The 18,210-nt window shown below is 48.9% G+C and overlaps 1 protein-coding gene across 1 annotated transcript in view; it reads right to left on the bottom strand.

Annotated features, from left to right (window-relative positions):
• Nucleotides 1-4,937: 4,937 nt before the first annotated feature.
• The window catches only part of FAT2 (FAT atypical cadherin 2), a 55,436-nt gene continuing 42,163 nt past the window's right edge, over nucleotides 4,938-18,210 (bottom strand). The window contains exons 15-24 of the mRNA XM_026047534.1: nucleotides 17,396-17,610; nucleotides 16,707-16,844; nucleotides 15,927-16,070; nucleotides 15,128-15,325; nucleotides 13,358-14,165; nucleotides 12,860-13,005; nucleotides 10,529-10,970; nucleotides 7,874-8,027; nucleotides 6,225-6,817; nucleotides 4,938-5,470 (exon numbers count right to left, since the gene is read on the bottom strand). Of these exons, the coding sequence (XP_025903319.1) occupies nucleotides 4,938-5,470; nucleotides 6,225-6,817; nucleotides 7,874-8,027; nucleotides 10,529-10,970; nucleotides 12,860-13,005; nucleotides 13,358-14,165; nucleotides 15,128-15,325; nucleotides 15,927-16,070; nucleotides 16,707-16,844; nucleotides 17,396-17,610 (3,371 nt within the window). The remainder of the gene's footprint in view (nucleotides 5,471-6,224; nucleotides 6,818-7,873; nucleotides 8,028-10,528; nucleotides 10,971-12,859; nucleotides 13,006-13,357; nucleotides 14,166-15,127; nucleotides 15,326-15,926; nucleotides 16,071-16,706; nucleotides 16,845-17,395; nucleotides 17,611-18,210) is intronic.

The raw sequence follows: 18,210 nt of genomic DNA, 5'->3' as shown, positions 1-18,210 counted from the left end.
CCCATTTGCCTGCTCTGCTTTGGCTGGTTGTTGCTGTGCCAGGCTGTGGGGCTGTTGACTTCTGCAGGCTTTGCCCACAGCCAGGTGGGTAGGTATCAGCTGCTCCAACGCTCTTTTGTTTTTTAATTGCACTTCACCTCCCTTTTACTCTCTCTGTGAGCCACAGAGCTCACCCCGTCTGCTCTGATTTCTTTTTCTGGTGAAGGTTTTGTCTTGCTCTGGTGTTGCTGGGTCACAGTGACAGGAGGCTCCAAGACAAATCCTCACTGTGGGAGTCACCTTGGGGGTGACAGCAAGGAGCTGGGTCTGGCAGGAGGCGAGGACAGGGAGGGAGCTCCAGCACACTACACCCTGACCAAGTGCAATACCAAGGGCTATCGCTGCACAGCGTCTCTAGAAGGCTCTGCCTGTCCCAGCAGGGTGTCGGAGCCTTGCACTCCAGAACTGCTTTGTGTGGAGCCTCGGACACCTCCCACGCTCGGTGGTTCATAGCAGAAAACTGGCCACAGTTGAAGGGCCCCTGCTCGAGGCTCCTTGGTGCACTGGTGACACGTCCCCCGCTGTCCTTCTACACGCACATCCCACCTGAGCTGTCAGCCTGGGAATTATCACTTTGTGGAAGGGCTGGCTTAAGCCAGTGCTGGAGGGAGTGCACTGAACCACTTGCGTTTACTGGGTGGCACATGCTGAACACAAGGAGCTGCAGTGCTTCATTCCCAGGATTGCTGGCCAGATGTGCAGCATCCAGATTAAACTGTGCCATTGCCAGCGAAGACCTCTCTGCTGTGGCGGCAGTGGGATATCACAGGAGCATTACACAGACTCACAGAACGGTTTGAGGTTGGAAGGGACCTCTAGAGAGCATCTAGTCCAACCCCCTGCTCTAGCAGGGACACCCAGAGCACGTGGTACAGGGCAGGATCCAGGCGGGTTTGGAAGATCTCCAGAGAAGGAGACTCCACAACCTCCCTGGGCAGCCATTACCATTACAAACCATTAAGTGGTTTGTGATTGGAGATGAGGGCTCACAGCACTGAGCCTCACTGAGAGGCTCTGGTTGTTTGTGAGGACCTGATGCAGGACCAGGTGAACGTTAAAACTTGACACTTCTGTATTGTTGGCTGCTCTGTAACAAAGGAAATTTTGTAAATATAGAAATGATTAATGTACATGTTTTGTGCATATGGATATTGTTAGTGTGCAGCGTGTGTAGCTGCCCAGTGAAGGAACCTGTATCTGGTGCTGTACCTGAATTCTGTATCTTCAATCAATAAATAATATCTATTTTTTATGTGAAAAGGCTCTGTGGTGGGAGATGGGAGCTCTGTTACAAGAGGCACATGTAATACCAGCATGTACTTTGGAGAAAAATGTAAGGTACTGGAGGAGTGTAGAGCCATCCATCCTTTACACAGACTCTCTGAATGTCTTTCACTGCCCTCTGAACTATTCAGCTCTCATGGAGACCTGGACAGCACAGGGACTATGGACACGTCTTTAGCAGAGGGATGGAAACCAAATCTTGAATAAAATTGGACTGTTGCACAGCTGGCCCCACACGAGGGAGCTCGCTGCACTTCTCCCAACTCTCAACCAGCTTATGAGACTCCTCCTTCCAGTGAAGGTTTCATCTAGAAGCACTTCAGCCACGCGGCTCTTAAGCTTTTGAACATGTTTGTACAAGCAGGTTGTGGTCAGAGTCTGCGTGTTAGCTTTACTGGCTCACAGCCTGGGTGAGGAGGCTTGGGTTTCATCTCTGCAGCACCACCATGGAGTGTGACTGGGACGGGTTCTTGGGGCAGTGCGAGGGAGGGACCTGGGAACACTCTGTTCATGTGGCACATGTGGACAGTTACAATCCAGTGACTCTGTAGTTGTTGCTGATCCACCCAACGGATCAAAGGAGGTGAGAGCTGGCCCGTGGTCTCATAGGATGCCTGAGTGCTGCACCAGCCTCACTGCAGCTGGGATTATCCACACACAGCTGCATAACTCAGGCTTCTGCTGTGTGTCTTTAGCAGCGACATTTGGGAAAAGAATGCTAAAAAAGTTAACCCTCTTGAAGTTGTGGTTCCCAAGTGGAAAAGTGCCCCTAAAGTAAAAGGCCTGGATGTCTGGAGAGGGATCTGCCACCACATTAACTCTAGGGAAGGAGGAGCTGCAGGGACTAGGGTGAATGAGTGCTGCTGGAGCCAGGAGCCCTGATTGGGACACAAGAGTGCTAAGGAATGAACTCAAGCAACAGCCTTCACTTCTCACTGGGTATTTTAGAAATATTTAAACATCTTTCCTTTTGCGCCTTCTGCAAATGAAGTCACGGCACTGAAGAGGGGTGCAAGGCCCTGGTGACCTTCCTCATGCAGAGCAGGAGCATGGGTTTGCCCTGCCGTGCATGAGAGCATTCCCTGGGCCCCCCTCTACCTATGTGGGGCTCCCAGGGGGTCAGCACCCCTACAACAGGGCTGCTCACTTGAAGACAAACTCCAGAGAATGCAGCAGCTCTGCGTCCCATGGTTTGAATGCTAAAGGGCTGCAGCCTCTCGCTATGAAATACCTTTGCTGAGGCTGCCTGTTCCCATGAGGAACTTATCAAAGGGGCAGGAGTGGGCACAGAGAGTGCTCTGACCTGCACCCTCCCTTCGCCAAGAACCCACACAGGTGGCTTGGCACAGGGATGACTGCTGAGAAAGCGAGAGAACTACGACAAAAGCTGGGCAGGAGACAGGCTGGAGGCTACAGCCACCAGACGCTCTTTCCCCCTCGATGAGGGGCACCTGGTCTACTGGCCATGCAAACCACTGTACACAAGGTTCTGGCTGCTTCTAGAGCTTTAGCTTTAATAAATCCAGCTTTTGTTTATTAAAAATAGACACAGGAATCCCAGAGCTCACAAGGTGACCAGCAGGAGAAGGAGGAAAGCCAGGCTGTCTTTGCAAGTGCTAAGGAAGCCCAAGGCCTGGCTGCTCTACAGCAGCAGAACCCCCCACCCCACTCCATCTGTAATTAGCCCCAGCTGTGGTGGCGTTATGGGGCTGCTGATTGGAGGCCTGGCTGAACCAGGTGGTTCTCGTATCGTGGCCGGGAGTTAATTTGGGCAGGGGGAGAGGTTAATGCCCTTTTCACTTCCAGCGTCTCTACTTTGGGAGCAGTCTTCAAGTTGGCAGGTAGGAATGTAATGGGAGTAGAGCAAGTCTGTGGACATGATGGGGTTTGTGGCCTGGGGTGCTGGGTGACATAAACGTTGTGTGGTCAGTGGCTTGGAGCAGTACGATGCATCAATGTGTTTCCCTGCTTGCAGTGTTGGTGCTGGCCCTGTCCAGAGGTGTTTGCCTTTCTGGATCTGTTGCTGTGCTCCATTTGTGAAGTGCTTCAGGCTTGTAGGATAACTGCAGCTTGAAAGTAACTCTCAGTATTAAAAAAGTTATTCTTAGTATCCCGTTCCTCCTGTGTTTCTCTGGATAGTTGTACCAACCACCCCAAAAAAGGTGGGAGCAGGAGAGGCCTCCATGAGGGGCCAGGCCTTAGGGCCTCCCTGTTGCTGCTGGGTGGTCCCAGCAGAAAGGGGTGGCCACGTTTCAAGGCCATGGCCTGGCTCTTCTTGTGAGTTGGAGCCGCCTCAGGCCCCGCGGCTGCTGTGGGACCCTCAGGACATTTATTCTTGGTATTTCTGTGTCGTTATCTCCTAAGGGCTGTGGCCTGGCTTTTGGAAATGGGAGACTCCTGCTTCTCCCAAGTGTTTGGGGTGGGGATGGGAATGCCGGCAGGGATGGACTTGGCTCCCCGCGGTGTGAGGTCAGTGCTCCTTGGTGCAGGACTCGTCTGAAGGTCTCAATGTGCCTGTGTCTGAGGTGAGGCACTGCTTTGTTTACTAGGGAATTGCAGGTCTATGAGCATAATAGTAATAAAAAACTCTTTATTTTTTTAAAAATCATCCAACCAAAAATAATAAAAAAAAAAAAATACAAACAGAAAGAAACATCTCTCACAAGGAAACAACACGTTTCCGAGCACAGGAAAACAGGCCAATGCCACGCTTTTAACCTTGCCACGCGTCTCACGGAGGGCGCATCATTGACCCTTGTTTCACTGCGTGCCCCCTGCCCAGGGCTCGTCCTCATGCGCCTGCAGTTCCTTGCACATAACCAGCAGCTGGACCTGCACTCCTTCAGGCACGCTCTGTCCATGCCTTGGGGACCCAGAAAGTCCCAGGTCGGTGGCAGGGCTGTGTACCAGTGGCATTCAGCTTGGGACTAAGAAAGCTGGGGGGTGTCCCTGTGCCGTGGGTTTGTTGCTTGGTTGCTCTATAGAAATGACTTTTAATTATTTATTTCCTGGGCTGCTTTCGTCCAAGTGAGGGATGTGCTGATGGGGCTGACTGCTCTTCTGCCTTCTTTTCTCTCCCTTTCCGTAGACCCAAAGGGAAGAGACAAACAAGTGAATTTGTGTCACCAAGACTGTTCCACTTGCAAAATCATTAGCCCAGGTTTTGGCACAGGAGACTGGGGAGTCCTGGTCTGTACAGCTCTAGTTCATCTGCACCTTTTTCACCACAGCCAATGCCCCTCCTGCAATGTTCGCCTTCCATTCCTCCTCCTGACAGCCTCAGTGGATGACTGCAGTGGGAAGAGGTTGCATGTTCAGGTCCTGCTCTGCATCAGAGCATCGCCAGCTTGGCAAGGAGGATGAGTTAGACTGCAGTGTGTTCTCCGTGTCCTGGCAGTGGCTGGAGCCCTTGCCTTCCGTTGGTGGTGAAATGCATAGAGGGCAGTGGAAGGCAAAGATTCAGGTCAGGTTACAACCCAACTATGTGGGCTGGGGAGAGGGATGCTGTGAGCCGGGGCAGGGGGGATGCGAACCTCCCCTTGGTGGCACATATAGCCCCTGTGCGCCCTTCTGTGGAGATGCGCTTCCCTTCTCGCCTCCAGAACAAGCCCCCATTAAAACATCACCTCTTCGCAGCTCCCGTAGTCGCTCTCCACCATATCGGAGCCCTCGTAGTTGGGGGGCGGGAGAGGCTGGGCTCGGATGCTGGGCTGGTGGCCCACCTCGCAGTCCGCGTAGGAGGGCTGGGCCACGCTCAGGCGCATGCTCACCCGCTTGTACCCAGGGTCTGGCTGGTAGGGGACACCTTCCCCCTGCACCAGCTGGGCCGGGTAGTAGCTGATGGCTGTGTATTCGTTCTGGCACTGGGAGGCTCCCATTTCCACAGGGCCGAGCGGCAAGAAGTCCTCCAGGTTCTGGTTGCTGTAGCGGGGCGGGATGGGGGCCCGCTTATTGCTCTGGTCAAGTGGGAAGGGAAAGCCCCCGTAAAGGGCAACTGGCTCCGTGTCCACAGGTGGAGGGGGCGGTGGGGGCAGTGGAGGGTGGGAGGAGGATGCAGGGGGGGCTTGAATGATCTCGTAGTGGGAATATTCCTGGACATCCGATGACAGGTACCGAGGTGGCCAGTAGGTTGTTTCTGCTGGGTAGACTGCAATAAAACAGAGTCATGTTAATAGCTGTGAATAACTGTGAACTGTTATTTTTTCCCTCTCTTGTCCTCCCTCTAATTCCCTCTGTGTGAGTCTGGCCTTGCAGGACGTGGTAGGAAGGGAAGAGAGGTGAGGTAGGGAAAAAAGAGATTGAGGAGAATGCTGCAGGCAAATTGAGGGGATGTGGCCCTGCTCAGGCCTGTTGAAGTCTAGGGTGGGAATGGTATCACTCCTGTGGCAGGAGATGGCAAAAGCCTGGATAATGAAGGTATGGAAGCAGAGCAGCAGGAAATCCCCTGGGTCTGTCTTTTTCCCTATGGTTACTCTTCTGAACTCTCTTCTAATCACTCTTTTTGCTGTAGAGCTTCCAGAATGCTCCTGGATGGGGAAAGAGCCCCAGTCCTGGCTATGGGGAACTGATGCAAATGTCCTCCCTAAAAATCATTCAGGATCTTAATTTCTTCCTCCTAGCTCCACTATTATCTTTTATAGTATATTTTTTAGCCTGGCTGCGTGGGAATGGATGCATTCTCCTATAGATTATGTAGGAGACTGAGCCAGTTAAGGGTCAAAATTAGGTTGTACTGGTGAGTAGATAGGGAAGAGCTAATGAAGAGACCATAGCAGGCCTTGGGCAGCATTTATCCATGTTTCCTTGGCTTTCACCTGCACTGTTGGGCTCTTGTATTTGTAGCTCTAAACCCCCAGGCGAAAGGAAAATTTTAAGTGCAGGAAGAAGAGGTGGCTACGAACCCATCTCCTCCCTGGCCCAGGTGCACTTGATGAAGGACTCGTTGTCGGAGTTGGAGGGAGGAGCAGCAGGGGGCAGGTTGGGGGCCACACTGCAAACGATGGTCCCCCGGTGCTTTGGGCCATTGGCCGAGTTGAAGGTGACGAACTCGGGGGTGCTGGTGGGTTTGCGCTGCTCTGGTGTGGCCCGGTCCAAGTTGTTGTGTGCCACGTCGCTGAGGATGTTGAGCTCGATGGGTGGTGCGGCCTGGGTGCCCACACCCACGCTCTTGGAGAACTCGCTCTTGGAGAGTAGGTCTGGGTCCTCCCGGGCCACAGGCTTGTGTGCCTTGGCCCTCTGGCAGTAGCGCTTGCGGATGAATACAAAAATCCCGGTCAGGATGGCCACCCCCAACACACAGGCCACAATCTCTGCGATCTCCTCAGGGCCGATGGCCCACTGTGTGGGCACGATGGCAGGGGTGATGATGGGCTGCGTGCAGTAGTCCCCCTGGTAATCTGTCGGACAGATGCAATGGATGGAGCCCTGGGCACTCACACAGCGCCCTGCGTTTTGGCATGGGTTGTCTTGGCACTCCTCCACCAGCTTCTCGCACCTGTAGAAGGACACCAAGATGGAGACAACCTCGCTCAGACTTTGCCTTACAATGGTTGAGAGAAGGAGGTGGCTTGTGTGGGTGTGAAGTGAGGAGGATGTACCTGTTAACACCTATGTTTAGGACAGACCATGGGCTGCGTTTGGCTCTGTGTTGTGCCGCTTTTCCCAGGATAGCTGTGCCACGTGGCTTGCTTTTTCTAGGGCAAACACTACATAGGTGTTTCTGTCCTATTTAATGAGGGATTCTTGTGTGTGTCTGGTATTTGTTAACACCTTACGCTGTTTCACGTATACTTCAACCTCTGTGGAACCTCAAGGTGATCTAGAGGTATCTGTATACTGCAAACACACAGATACCATCTAGTCCTGAGAAATGTGCCAACTCCTGAACATGTGAAGAGAAATGCTCATTGTAGGGGGCTCTTTGGCGTTTTATAGAACATCTGCAGAACTGAGACTGAATTTCTGGTTCTCTGTCCTGCTCCAACCCATACAACCAAAATGTTTGCCTGTTGTTCCTTGACAGGATAGGGGATATCTGTTATGTTAGATTATGAAAACATTTCTGTTATTTTTTCTTCCTTTCTTGTTTTGTTAATTCCTACTGTTGCTGTACAAACAGAAGCTTTTTGTGAGGTTTAGTTCCTTTTATTTTTTAGCCAGTGCTTGCATTTTCTTTAGGACGTGTGAGCTTGTGTGTGTGCAACACAAGTACCCACAGGCTCACGCTCATGCCTGAGGACTGTTGATTTCAGTTATTACACTGCCACCTAATGCTCAGCTATATACTTTTATTCCAAGAATTGTACTAATAGTTTCTGCCTTTGTGTTGATTCAAAGTACCACTTTTCATCATAGTTGTACAGACTCAGGCAGAAGAATAAACCCGATGTTCTGTTTCAGCCTATGCTAGATATTGTTTATCATGCTGACCTAGAGGCAGGAACAAGATGTAGTCCCACCAAACTACATGGCTACAGTGGGTAACACCTGAGAAATTCAGGGTCAGCCGGCCATGGGAGATGACGTGGCCTGAAGCCTTCCTCAATCTTACCTTTCGCCCATGTACCAGTTGGGGCAGTGGCAGGAATAGCCCATAGCAGAGAAGGTGCAGGTTCCACCGTGCAGACAGGGCTTGGAGTCGCAGGGACTGTCCCCTAGCTCGCAGTGCTCACCAGAAAATAGCCCAGGGCAGATACAGGTATAACCTGGAGAGGATGACAGAGCCGTAAGGTGATCATATCTGGATCTGAATGCACAGAAGAACTGGCAGTAAATAAAGAAATACTAAAGAAATAGCAAAGAACAGTACCCAAGACTGCCATCCACTGAAAGGGCACTTGAGGCTCAATCCACCTGTTTACTCATAGGCACTTAGTGCTGCTGGAGGTGCTCTTAGACACCCAGGGTGTCCGCAGAAAACTGGCAAGGATGTGGAGCAGCAGCTGGAGGCTCGCTGGCTATTTTCAGGGAATTCAAATAGCACTTCACCTAAATTGTTAGGCAACAAGTCAAGCCTGTTGCCTCCTGACACAGATCCTCTCCTGGCAGGGATATAGTCAAGGTACAGCCCTATTGCACAAAACCTGGGGGACAAATTCAGCTTAAAGGAGGGGGAGCCTAGCAAACTGACTGCAGCGTTTCTGACTCTGCTAAATATGATCCCATGCAGCTTGTTGTTCTCTGTAGTCTTTGGTCCTGCAAGTTCTTGTGGTATGAAGCTCCTGTCTCAACATGTCTGGTATCTTTTGCCTATGGGAGTTCTCTAGTCACAGCCAGAGAGAAATGCAGCATGCTCAGAGATTTAGAGGGGCTGTTGCTGTTTGTTTTTTGGCTGCTCTTTAGTGTAGCCCTAAGCATGGGAATGTCCCTGGCTCTGCTGAGCTCTTTCTAGTCGTTCATTTAGTGGTGCTGTGTGGGAAATTCAGTGCTTCCACTTCTAGCATGCTAGAAAAGTCTTTGCTCGTCCACTAACTAAACATCCCTGTGTTAGAGCACAGTGTGAGCAAATGCAGACCTGTTTCCACATGTGTGTTAGTGGCTGTACGAAAAGGACGTGCTGACACTTGCTCAGCAGGTGCTGGATGTGGCCTGCAAGGCTGCATGGGAACAAACACGTTCTTGGGCATGGTTCTTCATATACGGTTTGTGTCTCTGGTCCTGAGCACTCTAGCTGATGTGGTGCTGGTCTCGCTTTGGCCCTTTCTGCACAGATGCTTTCTCATGTGGCCCACTGGAGCTCACTTGCACAGGCCTGTCTGGGCCTGTGCCAGAGATCCCTGGGCAGAACTTTGCACAAACTCATAAAACATGACCACAGTCTCCAAGACAGAGCCCCCAGGGCTTGAGGCACCCAAGATAACTTCACAGAAAAAAAACATTCCCCCAACAACCCCTTCCCAACCGTACTATCCTGTCTGTTTTGACCGGGAGCCATGTTCTGTGCCATGTCCCCCCGGTGTTTTTCCAGAGAGTTGGGTCATTTGCAAAGGAAGTCATTTATATGGGAAGGATGCTGGGAATAGCCCTAGCTGATTGTTAGTGAGGAAGTGATTTCTTCTCCTATATCCTCTCTGCAAAGCAAGCAGGTCATGCTTTGACTTGGAGCCAATAATTTCTTGTCTCTTAGGCTTAGAGCACTTTCCAACCCAGCCAGAGATTTTGGTTCAAGTGTCTCAAGGGGAAAGCTACGATGCAAGTGCCAGGCTACCTGATGGGTATAGACACAGTGTGTGTCAAACAAGGTCACCTGAACCAGGCAGCTGCTGAATTGACAGGGCTGGGAATCTTGTTCCCAGAGGCTGCAGGCAGGGCAGGAGGTGGTATGTTCTCTGGTCCTCATTTGTTCTCCAGGTAGGGTGAGGGCATTGACTGCTGGCTATGAGAAGCATATAGGTATAGAAGGAGTTTCTGTCCCACCTAGCAGCCTCCAGAACGCCTGCTGCCCCAAGAAAAGGAAGGTGGGAGCCCAAAACATAAGCCACTTCTGGCTCATGAGATGGGGCATTATGGTGTGGCCTTGGAGCATTCAAATCTAGGACTTGGACACAGGGCAGATGCTGCTGTGAGCAGCTCCCTCCCTCTGCAGCTGCTGCAGACTAGTCGCAGCCCAGAGATTTAGCTTGCAGGAGAGGGACCCTCCCCGGAAGGATGGGCAGGTGCAGACTGTCTGGGGGCAGAGCCTAGTGTGGAGTACCAAACTTCAGCTGAGCATCTGGGTCCTAAATTAACCTGGGATTCACAAGTCTGAGCCTATGGTTTTCCCATATCCCTTCCCATAGCCCCGGGGAGTCACTGACTGCAGTGGGAACAGACTAAGATCTTGGCTTGTTTTTGCCCAGATACCATCATTGCATGATCTGATCTTGCCCCATTCCAACTTTGCTAGTGGCTCCTTAAAGAAAGAGGATGCAGAAGGGTGGGTGGAATTTCTATTTGAGTTTTTGGCAAAGCTGCGCTCCCCTAGGTCGCACACACTCCTCAGACACCCTCTTGCCCTCCGGGCCATGAGCTGCCGCAGGAGCCAGGAGGATGATCTCATACACCCAGCTGCTACTGCACTGAGTCAGCTACCACTTGAGGTCCCTTGGCATGGTGCCATCAGTTCTCCTATGGCATAGCCCCCTGCATGGGGATGATTGAAGAGGTTTCTCTTCTCCCCTCGTTGCTTTTTGCTTTCATATTGCTCTGCGCAGTGTATTTTACTCACCACCTCCGTGAATTTCGGAGCACATCCCATTGTTGAGGCATGGATTGCTGCTGCAGGCACCAGAAGGGGAGCAACACTGCTTTATTTCCACCTCCTCCATGACTTCCTTTGACTGCCCTTTTCCAGGCAGGAGAACCACTTCCTTGCCGTTGATTGCAATGACATCCAGGCAGCCTCTGAACCCCCGTATGACTCTCTGGGGATGGAGTGGCTGCCGGAGGCCCCCAAAAAGCAGATCTCGCTTGCCCTTGGAGATGCTGCAAGTCCCTGGGAGCTGGAGAGATGCGTTTCCCAGGCCATCGATAAGCAGGCTGACAGACGTGTTCTTCACTTCCAGGAAAACCGAGTGCCACTCACCGTCACTCACAAAACGAGAGGAAGAGAGGTTCCCGGTGTAGCTTCCCTGACAGCTGTACCCAAGATGAGGCACTCCTTTAACTATCTGCAAAACACACCAAGAGGTCACAGTTAACAGCAATGCAGGTAGCTGTTGTGCATTGAAGCTTAACATTTCTCTTGCTGTTTTTTTTTCTCATTTGCCTGTCTAAGCTTTAGGAGTCGAGAAGAATCATAATCTTGAGCCCACAAAAATTACCATGTAGGCAAATCCAGCCCCTTTCACCCTTGCTTAGTTTTGCACTGGCCAACTGAAGCCTATTTAAGTGAATGCAGCCTCCTATTTTTTTGCAAAATTCCCTTGTTTCATTGGTTCATCTTCACCCCGTGGCCTTTTCTTGCATCTGTGTGACCAGCATAAAGCAAGGGAAATTCATCTTTCCGCATACCAGAGTGTAGACTGCAGCTGCTACCCCTTCTCCCCCTTTCCTGCCCCTAATCACAGCTTAGGTATTCAGGCTCTCTATAACTGACTGGACACAGGTGGACTCCTATTATGGGCACCAGGGCTTTTATTCTTTTTTCATTGTCTTGTTACTGGTGGCGAAGCTGCCTGTGCTGGAGCAGTTCCCTCTTTGGCATGGGTGAGGAGTGCTGAAAAGGACCTTGCTGAGGAGCAGCACCTGGCAGCTTTTCTTTGGAGGAAGCAAGGAGGAGGTGGGAGGCAGAGAAAGGAATTACTGTTGCCGTCAGGTCCTAATCAGCATGCTGGAAACCAGGGCCAAAGTTCCTAATAGATTTTGCAATCCAATCCTCACTCCCCACTACCAGGGGATACGAGGGGGACAATTGAGTTATTGAACTTCTGAGAAACTAACCACACCAATGTCTTCTGCACTGTACTGGGCAGTCAGAAACTCTAGTCTGTGGCCCAGGGATCCTTTAACCTTTCCTTTCTCTTCCTCCACTTCAGTTTATCTGGGCTCTTTCAGAGTGAATTCAGGTGCAAATTCTCCTTCATGCTTTCTCTCCAGCGCTTTGTTAATAAAATAAGTCTTTCAGGCTCAGGAAATGAGAGAAGGAGGAAAGAGGGAACAAAACATTCATGGAAACCTGCACAGTTTGCTACATAGCATTAAATAATTCATCTCAGGCAAAAGAGATCTCTGTAGGGGAGGTTGGAGACAATGAGGTGTGATGATGCCTGGAAGAGGCTAGAGGAGGAGTACAGGATATAGGCTACAATGAATTCTATAAATACCTACATCTGATATGATGGGCCTGCTTTGGATGGGCCAAAAGAAGACCAAGAAACAGTTCACTCAGTACAAATAAAGGCTGAGGGAGGAGGGAGCAACCACCGAAAGAACCCAGGTATAACAAAAGGAAGGTGGTTTCAGAAGAGCTAGATACAGCTGGCACATGTTTTGGAAGCACCCCAGGGCAATGCATGTAAATTCCTTTGCACAATTGGCAAGCACACCACAGAGCTTTGTTGCTTTGTTTTATCTGGAGGAACCTGATTTCATTGGAGATGGGTCTGTAGATTGCACTTATCAATTTCTCAGGCTGGAAAACAGCTGAGAACTGAGCTTCCTGAAGCAAGAGCTGACAGATTGCTAAGTCTCCTCCAGCTTGTCTAGTTTTTCCATGTTTGTGCTGCAGATTGCTGTTTCGGAATGTCAAGAATGCTTAGGAATTGGAAGGGCAATGATATTTGTGTCCTTGAGAGAGCTCATCCTCTTCACCAAACCATTTTCTAGACATGATTATTTTAAAGATTTGTCTTATACCTTGATTGCTGCAGTTCTTAAACCTTGAAATATTCAGGATTTCCCCAAACTTATTGGTCTAGGTGGCCTAGAAAAGCCATGTATTTTAGGAAGCTGAATTAATACAGATAGGTACTATTGCCTTTCCTTCTTGTGATTCCCTTCCCCAAAGCAGTAAGTGGTTTATTAAACCGGAAAAATCCTCAGGTATTGCAAAATGTACCTCTAAAGTGGTGTGGTCAGTCCCATTAGCGTAGAATACAACCGCGTGCAGCTGGTGGGTTTTCAGGCGGAAGTGCATGTGCCAGGACCCAGGCTGTGAGTGGTGGTACCAGATGTAGCTGTGGCCTCCAAACCTCACGGCCGTTCCTGGAAGCAGAACGAGTAAAAGTTTCAATTAGTCTCTGATTTGATGAGTCCAGGACCAACACGGTAGCTCAAAGAATAAAATCTGATCACATGGAAGTGTGAGTCACTTTTATGAACAAGATAAATGCTGCTATTAATGATATGCTACAGAAGATTCACTTTAAAAAAGACTAAATTTTTAAAGTTCTAAGAGTCTAGACTTAGTTTTGAAGTTGAAGTTGGAATGGGTAGACTTTGGGACAACCTAATTTCAAGGAAAGTCCTGGTGCTTTACATGGGACTGAGGGAAACAACGTCCCCCCAAATGGCTTCAGGTTTCTAGCATGGGATGCTGATGAGAAGGGTTGCTTACCATTGCAAGAACAGATTTGCTCCAAGCTGTGCCGTGGGGTGAGGACACTGAGTCGGGCAGTGCTGTAAGTAGACATCATGCCTGGGTCCATCTGAATGGTTTCCTTGCAGACACGGTGGGCACAGTTGGGCCCATGACATGGCACGTGAATTGCCTTCTTCATTCGGAGCCCAACGAGTTGGTCCATCTCTCCAGCTGACACAGTGATCTTATTTGCAAGAACCCGGGGCTCATACAGCGAGCCATGAGGCTCTCCAACAGCCAAGAGCAGGTCCACGCCATCCGAGCTCGCCGCAGGCTGCAAACTAGCCATGTGGATGTTTTGGCGCCGGGTGACAAGGATGTTCCCCAGAAATCTTTGCAGGTTGCGCCAATGGTCTCCCACAAATTCCTCAGGGGAGAGGTGGCGGAAATGTAGCACCACAGCCTTGTCCAGTGCCTCCTGCGTGAAGCACCACACATGGACGCTGACACTGGTGCTGGCTGTGAATGTACCATCGCTGACTGTCACATTCAGAAGATAGTGGCCGTGGGGAAGCTTGTCCCCAGCAATGATCTTTCCATCCGCTGCTCCAACAGAAAAGAGTCCCTCCTGTGGCACTTCGGCCACCAAAGTATAGACCAGCGTGTCGTGAGGATCTCGGTCTGTGGCGTGGATCTTGCCCAGAACACCTCCTCGGAAGGCTCTCTCGTTGGTAGTGATGAATATCTCCAGGGGAAGGGCTGAGGGAGCGTACTGGCTCTGCTCAGTCACTTGGATGTTTATAAATGCAGATGATGACAGGGGAGGGATACCACTGTCAGATACCTGTGAAGGAAAACAAGAGGATCCATTATAGCCGTTGGCTGATTTACGGTCAACTCACTTGACCTGACAGGCTGAGAAGGTTTTACAGAGGAGAAGTAGCAGTGGGTGGAAACTGTCAGGCAGCAGTTTGGGAATGAAAAAAGAAGGGTGCTAAGTGGGGGGAAAATGGCATCAACGTTGGCTCTCATCTGGAGTTAGTTTTACAAGGCTGGCTCCAAGGGAAAGGCATGTCTGTGTGTGCTCATCAGTACCAGGGATGCAACTGGGTGGTTCTGATTTCTGAGAATTAATCATCTTTAGAGATGTTGCCAATCTTTGGGGCTTCATATATAACTTAGTGTGTAAAGACACACTCTGACAATGACTGCCTAGCTGTCATTTTTCTAAATAGAAAAAAAAAATGGGATCATAGGAGAAGTTTCCCTCTAATCTTGAGCAGTTAGTGGTTCAGTTCCATAGTAAAACAGTATATAGCTTTTAGAAGAACTGTTATTACTGGAGATGTATGTACATTATGTGTTATTATCCCATTGTTTCTAATGGGATATCCTTATGGATAACAGTGAAAAATAATCCATTTATCCTGTATTGTTATAGATCCTTTTTGAAGAAAACTGAACATCCCTCCTAGAATGAGTAGAGGAAGTTTTCAGGACTGGAACCAGGTTTCACTATAAACTGGAAGCTGACAGAATTATGCTGGGAAAACTGTTTAAGGAAAGTGATGGCAGAGCATTTCTCATGATCATATTATCTGATTTTATCAATACAGAGGCTGGTTCCTAGCTTCTTGGGGACAAACTGCTTAGAGAGAGAGAGAGAGGCTCTGGTTCCAAGCTACAGAATTTGTGCCCAGACTGGATTCTCCAAAGACAATGAAGTTCCTATCCAGCTGTGCTGTTCTAATCTTAATTTGTTGTTACTAAACTTGTCATAAACCAAGGGAGTAAGGTGGGTTATACCTGGACTTGTAATAGGTACTGTTCCTTCGTTCTTCTGTTTAGGGTGGAGGATGTCACCAGCAGACCATTTGGGGTGACATCAAAGGCCTTCCCATCATTGCCCTGGGTGATCTGGAATGAATACGGTGGTCCATTTTCTGGGGAGTCTCTGTCGCTCATGATCAGCTCCAGGACACTTGTACCAACTGGGGCATTCTCCTGAAATAAGGAAGGATAGGAGTGGAAAAAGATATGCAAAGAGGAAGAGCCCTGGGAATTTGCCCTGCTCCTTGTACACACCTGCTTCTTCCCTTCCCCTCTTCCCTCCCCTGCTCCCTAATTCACTTCTCTCCCTTTCTCTAATATTTGTACATTGAGACTCTTGCCATCGCTGACAGTAATGCTGTAGTGACAAGGGTTTCCCTTACATAGCATTAAATAAATGGTAGTCACATGAATTAATATTGACAGCTGAGCTGCTGCCCTGGTTTTCTCCTAGAATCATGCAAGTGTCAGAGGAGATGAGTGTCTTCTGGGTGTTCTCCTTCTCCTGAATACATGTGGGTGTTTTGAGCATGCTTGAGTCTGTGCTTTATTTTGTGGTGTAGATGTGGACAAATGCGAAGGAGGAAAGGACTGTAGATCAGGCTTAAAGAGTGAAAAGAGCTCTGCAGCCTCTGTATTAAAAGGACCAAAGGTACCTACAGCTGTTGGTAGGACAAAATGACCTCTGTTTATCTGCTCGAGCACATCCTACCAGTTCTTTGTGGCAGTAAGCACAAGCTCTCCCAGAAGCAGAACAAACTCCCTCCTGGCTTACCTGGACCACCACACTGTAGTTGAGCTGGAAGAACCGGGGAGGGTTGTCATTGACATCAGATACTTGGATGTGCACATCCACATCGCTGAACTGAGCGGGGTGGCCGTTGTCTGTGGCTCGAACTGTCAAGGCGTAGCTGGGAATCTGGAGAGTTTGTAGAGCATGGTCACTTGGAGAAGTGAAGGAGTGCTGGCTTTCTCATATAGATGTTTAATTCTGTTGCAGCTTATTATAATGCAAAGCCTGAAGCATTTTATCAAAACACTAGCTTTGTCCCTTGTCTAAGACTCTTCATTTACAAATCTCAAAGTACCTTGCCAAAGAAAATTTGCCTTGAAGTAGTTGTGGAGAAGGGAAATGAATTCTCAAAGATGGATGAAAGCAAGCTGGGCAAATATCTGTCAAGGGTGGTTTAGAAAGAGTTGCCTTCTCCTTTATGAGTAAGGAATAGTCCATGTGACTGTTTAAGCTCTTTTCTATAATTATTTACTATAACATTCTGATTCATAGAAGTAGAAACCAATCATGCTGGTTTCTAGTTTGGAGCTGACTCGCATCCATTTCTCTTAGAGCACTGACAGAGTAGACAACAGCCCAGTGCTGTTACCAGTGAAGACTGTATCACCTTCCCTAAAGCCCAGCCTTTCTACTGCAGTATTTATAGGTCTAGAAAATGAGTGAAGGATTTGCCTTCTTGTTACAGTATTACCATTAGATAGTTTAGAAGTCTTTTGCACCTCATCTTTTCAAATTCTCACAGTTCTGTTTTCTTGAACTTACCTCCTCCCTGTCCAGATGTTTGGCAACACTGATCTGCCCACTCTTCGGTTGAATGGCAAAGTGTCCCATTGGGTTCCCTCCCACAATTGAATATGCAATCTGATTGTTCATTGCTCCGTCCAAATCATCAGCTGACACCTATTAGGAGAAAAAAAAGCCCTATGATTCCTGGTCTAAGATGGCCTTGCTGAGGAAGGGCAGGCGCTAAAACTTCCTTGTCAGTAAAGCCTGTTGAATTGAGCTTTTTTTCAGAAGTGGAGGAGGGATGAAAGCAATTTACATAAGTTTTACTCAGCTCTACTCTTCTGCTGAGGAACACCTTGCCTCCCCAGGCCTCAGACTTTGGGTCTTTTGCAGTCACTTGCCTTTTTTGGGATATCCCTAAGCTTCTGAGGTTTTTCTTGGATGTCTTGGACTTTCACTCAAAAGTTGTCTTCTAAGGCTAAATGCCCTCCATGTCCGTTATTTATATCATGAATGCTGGTAATCACCCTCTTTTAAGTAATGACTGAATTAAGTGCTGAATGCCACAACTGTGCTGTCTGTGTCAATCCGAGGGTACTCTATTGAAGATGTGGGTCCCCTTCTCATTCAGTGGTTGTGTTGAGGTATTTCTATGCATAAGCAGAGCAAATACTGTATAACATAAGCGAAGAGAGAAAGACATCTGGCCTGGTTCTTTATCATACCGTGAGGATGACTTCTCCAACTGCAGCATCCTCCCGGATATCAGCAAAGTAAGGATCTTGGATGAATTCTGGTGCGTGGTCATTGATGTCAGTGATGTTGATTACCACCATGGTGACATCACTTAGAGAAGCCGATCCCTTCCTTGTCCCCTCAATGGATAGATAATACTCATGACTGGCTTCGAAGTCCAAGCTTCCGTTTATGTATAAGGCACCTGCATTGGCAGATAGATTAAAAAAAAAAAAAAAAGGGGGGGCAGAAGATGCTCTGAATACGTCATGTAAGAATTCTTGGAATACTGCAGGTTTATTGAGATAATTGCCAAGCTGCCACCAGATAATCACAGAATAAGGTGCAACTGACCCTTAAATGTTGTCTGGTTAAATCGGGGTATTGAAAATCCTGGCATCACATTCAAAGCTATAGGCAAACTGATTTGAATCAGGCCTCAAGTGACTTGGCTAGTAAGATTAGGATGGAAGACTGTATTCTCTATGCTGTACTTGATATAGGGGCAGAAAAGATTTGTGGTCAAGACTGACTAATTGGGAACATCAGGGCAAGCTCTTTTTTAAAGAGCTGACAGTCGTCTTCCCAACCCTCCACTCTGACATGCACATGGACACCCTTGGGCAAAAAATGGGGGAAGAGATTTGAGGACACATGCAGGAATGACAGGATTGAAAGAAGATAGGAGAAGATCTTCAGAGAAAGATAAGGAGAAAGACAGGGAGAAGAAAAGAGGAAGGCAGTCTACAAATCACATATGTGGATCAGTATCAAAGAGTAAAGGCAAGAAAAGAGCGAGTGCAAT

The sequence above is a fragment of the Nothoprocta perdicaria genome, unplaced genomic scaffold (assembly GCF_003342845.1).
Source record: "Nothoprocta perdicaria isolate Ctin4 unplaced genomic scaffold, notPer1 scaffold_5, whole genome shotgun sequence".
NCBI lineage: Eukaryota > Metazoa > Chordata > Aves > Tinamiformes > Tinamidae > Nothoprocta > Nothoprocta perdicaria.
This window is presented reverse-complemented; position numbering and strand designations above follow the sequence as displayed.